General features: G+C 50.2%; 1 protein-coding gene across 5 annotated transcripts in view; it reads left to right on the top strand.

Annotated features, from left to right (window-relative positions):
* Positions 1 to 686: 686 nt before the first annotated feature.
* LOC117875901 (60S ribosomal protein L10a-like) overlaps positions 687 to 4,367 on the top strand; it is a 13,133-nt gene continuing 9,452 nt past the window's right edge. For 2 of the 5 annotated variants that reach the window (XR_004645383.1, XM_034767488.1), the window contains exons 1-3: positions 687 to 758; positions 2,872 to 2,946; positions 3,183 to 3,812. Coding sequence is in view for 3 of the 5 variants with exons in the window: in XM_034767488.1 (XP_034623379.1) it covers positions 3,732 to 3,812 (81 nt within the window). In the remaining 2 variants the exon portion in view is untranslated. The other 3 variants (XR_004645384.1, XM_034767489.1, XM_034767490.1) reach the window with 3 other exon arrangements.

The raw sequence follows: 4,367 nt of genomic DNA, 5'->3' as shown, positions 1-4,367 counted from the left end.
GCTTGTCTCATCTGGGAGATGTCTCTCTATGTACTCTCTGGCTTTATAGTCTATGGAATCTCTTCCGTTAGAGATCACAGCCAGTTAATAAGCATCCCTGTCCTCCTCTAGCACCAGGACTTCACCGAGGACGTTGCCACAAGACAATCCCTGGAGGTGCTGCCAGGCTCTGGGTATTAGTGCAGGGTGAGTTTGGGCACGCAGGGTGGACCCTGAGCATTATGGGAAATCCCAGCAGGCTGTGTACCCTGGACCACAGATTTTTTTTTTTTTTTTTTTGCTGTCTCTGACAAAGCAGCCTGGGCTTCAAAGCCAAGCATCCAGCCAACTGCCCAACCTGCTAAATCCTCACACGGTATTAAACCGCCCCGCAGAGCTGCACATACACTGCTGTGCTTCTGCTGAGCTTGGCCTGGTGCTGGAACTAGGGGTGCTAGTTTGGTCCAATGGCTCTCAGCCCCCCCACTCTACAAACTGTTCCATGCCAGCGCTTGGCATGTGGACTGCGGCTCCCAGAAGTTCCAGCAGCGTGTAGGGAAGGGAATCACTCCGCGCGGCTGCGGGGGGGGGGGCACACTCTGCCTCTCCCAAAATGGCGCCCAAACAAAGCCATTTTTCCATTTCCTTCCGCCTCTACCAAAATGGCGTCCCATTGGTGCCAACGCCCAACTCTCGCGAGAGCAGGCCCCTATTTATTAGGAGCGACTGGCAAAGCCCGACCCCCTGCGGCCGCCTGAGGCGAGAGGCCCAACACTGAGGTGCGGGGGGGCTGAAGGCTCGGTTCGACGCCGCCTGGGGGCTGAGCCGGGGCGTCCCTGCGTGGAGCCCGCCGGCCACGTGCAGGGCCGGAGCCAGCTGCTGCGGAGGGAGCGAACAGACCCGGGCCTCCCCTGGGGTCCGTTCTGGGGCCGCTTCTCTTCATCAGCGATGTAGAGAATGGTGTAGCGAGCACGTGTATAAAGTTTTTGGACGTTACCAAGCCGGGAGGGGTGGCAAGTGCTTTGGTGGATGGGATTAAAATTCAGAATCATCTGGTCACACAGGAGAAATGGTCTGAAGTCAATAGGACCAAATTCAATAAGGACAAATGCAAAGTACTCCACTTAGGAAGTGCATCCAAAGAAGTGGGCTGTAGTCCACGAAAGCTTATGCCCTAATAAATTTGTTAGTCTCTAAGGTGCCACAAGTACTCCTGTTCTTTTTGCGGATACAGACTAACATGGCTGCTACTCTGAAACCTGTCACTTAGGAAGGAACAGTCAGTTAGACACATACAAAATGGGAAATGACTGCCTAGGGAGGAGTACTGCAGAAAGGGATCTGGGGGTCATAGTGGATCACTAAATGAGTCAACAGTGTGTAACACTGTTGCAAGAAAAGCAAACGTCCTTTTGGGATGTATTAGCAGGAGTGTTGTAAGACACAAGAATCAGGGGGTAGCCGTGTTAGTCTGTATCTACAAAAACAACAAGGAGTCTGGTGGCACCTTAAAGACTAAGATTTATTTGGGCATAAGCTTTCGTGGGTAAAAACCTCACTTCTTCAGATGCATAGAATGAAAGTTACAGATGCAGGCATTATATATTGACACATGGAGAGCAGGGAGTTACTTCACAAGTGGAGAACCAGTGTTGACAGGGCCAAATAAATCTGTTAGTCTGTAAAACACAAAAAGTAATTCTTCCCCTCTACTCTATGCTGATAAAGCCTCTCCTGGAGTATTGTGTCCAGTTCTGGGTGCCACATTTCAGAAAAGATGTGGACAAATTGGAGAGAGTCCAGAGAAGTGCAATAAAAATGAGTAAAGGTCTAGAAAACATGACCTATGGGGGAAGATTGAAAAAATTGGGTGTTTTTAGTCTGGAAAAGAGAAGACAGAGAGGGGACATAACAGTTTTCAAGTATGTAAAAGGTTGCTAGGAGGAGGAGGGAGAAACATTGTTCTTCTTAACCTCTGAGGATAGGACAAGAAGCAATGAGTTTAAATTGCAGCAAAGGAGGTTTTGGCTGGACATTGGGAAAAACTTACAACTGTCAGGGTGGTAAAGCGCTGGAATAAATTGCCTACGGCGGTTGTAGAATCTCCATCATTGGAGATTTTTAAGAGCAGGTTGGACAAACACCTGTCAGGAATGGTCTAGATAATACTTATTCCTGCCATGAGTGCAAGGGACTGGATTAGGTGACCTCTTGAGGTTCCTTCCAGTTCTATGATTCTAGTCCCAGCTTCTGACAGAGGCTTAATAACATGTGGAGCATGGAGTTGTATCCCTGACTGTTTTGACTAATAGCCATTGCTGGACCTGCCCTCCATGAATTTACCTAGTTCTTTTGTGAACCCAGCTATATTTTATAAATTCTTTATACTCTTGCCCTAGAATGGGCCCCTCCTTGATGGAGCTAAGGCTCTTTGAGGAATAAACCGTCACTGTGGCTGCTTTTCTCATCCGGGTTTTGTGGCTTCAGCATCTCTGGGGCTGTGGAATGAAATGGGCTGAAAAGATAAATCGTTACTGTATTGAAAAACAGGGATTCCCTGTGCTCTGAGCACGTGAGATTATTGAAGATGAAAGAACAAAGGATCTAATTTACAATTCACCATTGTTGCTGTTTAGTTATTTCTGCACCTTTCTGGGCCTGCACAGTGAACATGTCACTTCCATTTTTATCACTGCTGCACTAGCCCCTGTTGTATTGTTTAAATTTAATGTGTAATTCCACCAGAATGCTGCAGGCTAACTGGCTACCTGGTTGGTGGGATTAAAGGTGGTTTTAGATGCTAACGTATCTGCGGTTGCATCCTGTCCAGAGTGATTAATTCAGTTGATCCTTTCAAGTTTCTGATCGGCTTCTTGTCTTTCAAATCCCCAGCAGTAAATTTTCCCGTGACACCCTGTACGAAGCAGTGCTGGAGATCCTACAAGGGACTCAAGTGAAACCATGCAAGTAAGAACTCTCCTCTGTGCTGTGGGTAGCGCCCTTCCCCAAATGCCAACTCCATGACTGGAAATCTCTGGTGAAGAGAGAGAGGGATTTGTGGCAGAGTATCCATGCTCTGCTAAATATCATCACAGCTCTTCCTATGCATATTGATATTCATCTTGTTTTACTGGCTTCTTAAATTCTAACTTTGGGTGAATCTGCAATTACTTGAAGCTTCTTTTGTTTGTTCTGTTCTTCAGGTTTGCAGAAACTGTGGAGCTGCTGATCAGCCTGAAAAACTATGACCCGCAGAAGGACAAACATTTCTGGCACAGTCAGGCTTGGCACCTCTCTGATTCCACCAAGTCTTTGGCCTGCATCCTTCTCCCTTCCGGGCACTTTGAATGTACATGTGGTTGGCAACACGTTGACTGCTTGATACAATGGCAGGACGGTGCAGTGCTGAATTGCCCAGGTAGTTCAGACACCCCCTCCACACACACCCGTCTCCAAGTGGTATGGATGGACAGACCCCTATCCTGGGTCTTAAAATGTGAGCAGAGATGTGATGAGGCTCCTGTGCTGATCCCTCTGACCAGTTGGAGAAGCCAGATTAGAGGCAGGTGGATGAAGATTCACAGGTGATTGTTGTAAGGTTTCTGGGCTATAGCTCTGCATGCTCCCTCAAGGTGTGTAGTGCTGACAGTGCAGAAGGACAGTGTGGGGGTGTTATCTTCCCTTCCTGACAGGCTCAAGTCCTTCCTGTGTCCTAAATTCTCAGCCTGTGTGCTGGGGGTCGAGCAACACTGATGAGGCCAAAGCAATCAAATATCCCTCATGTGGACATCAAGGCTCTGAAGAAACTCAAGAACAAGAAGCTAGTGAAAAAGGTGAGTAGAACTATGCTGCCAATATGCCTGTAATTTGTGTGGATAGAGGTTACCTGGAAATACCAGGTAATATAACACAGACAGTGGGCTGGTATAAACTCCAAGAGGTGGGGGAGAAATGCTACTGTTAAAATAGGGTTACCATACGTCCGGATTTTCCCGGACATGTCCGGCTTTTGGGGGCTCAAATCCCCGTCCGGGGGGAAATCCCCAAAAGCCGGGCATGTCCGGGAAAATCGGGAGGGAGGGCTGGGCCGGGGTCGCGGGGCCGGGCGCGCGGTGCCGGGCCGGGGTCCAGGGGCGCAGTGCCGGGCCGGGAGCCGGGCCGGGGCCGCGGGGTCGGGCCGCCGAGGGGGTACGCTGGGCCGCGGGGCCGGGGGGTCGGGCACTGCGCCCCTGGACCCCGGCCCGGCACCGCGCGCCCGGCCCCGCGACCCCGGCCCAGCCCTCCCTCCCGATTTTCCCGGACATGCCCGGCTTTTGGGGATTTCCCCCCGGACGGGGATTTGAGCCCCCAAAAGCCGGACATGTCCGGGAAAATCCGGACGTATGGTA

Source organism: Trachemys scripta, chromosome 4 (genome assembly GCF_013100865.1).
Source record: "Trachemys scripta elegans isolate TJP31775 chromosome 4, CAS_Tse_1.0, whole genome shotgun sequence".
NCBI lineage: Eukaryota > Metazoa > Chordata > Testudines > Emydidae > Trachemys > Trachemys scripta.
This window is presented reverse-complemented; position numbering and strand designations above follow the sequence as displayed.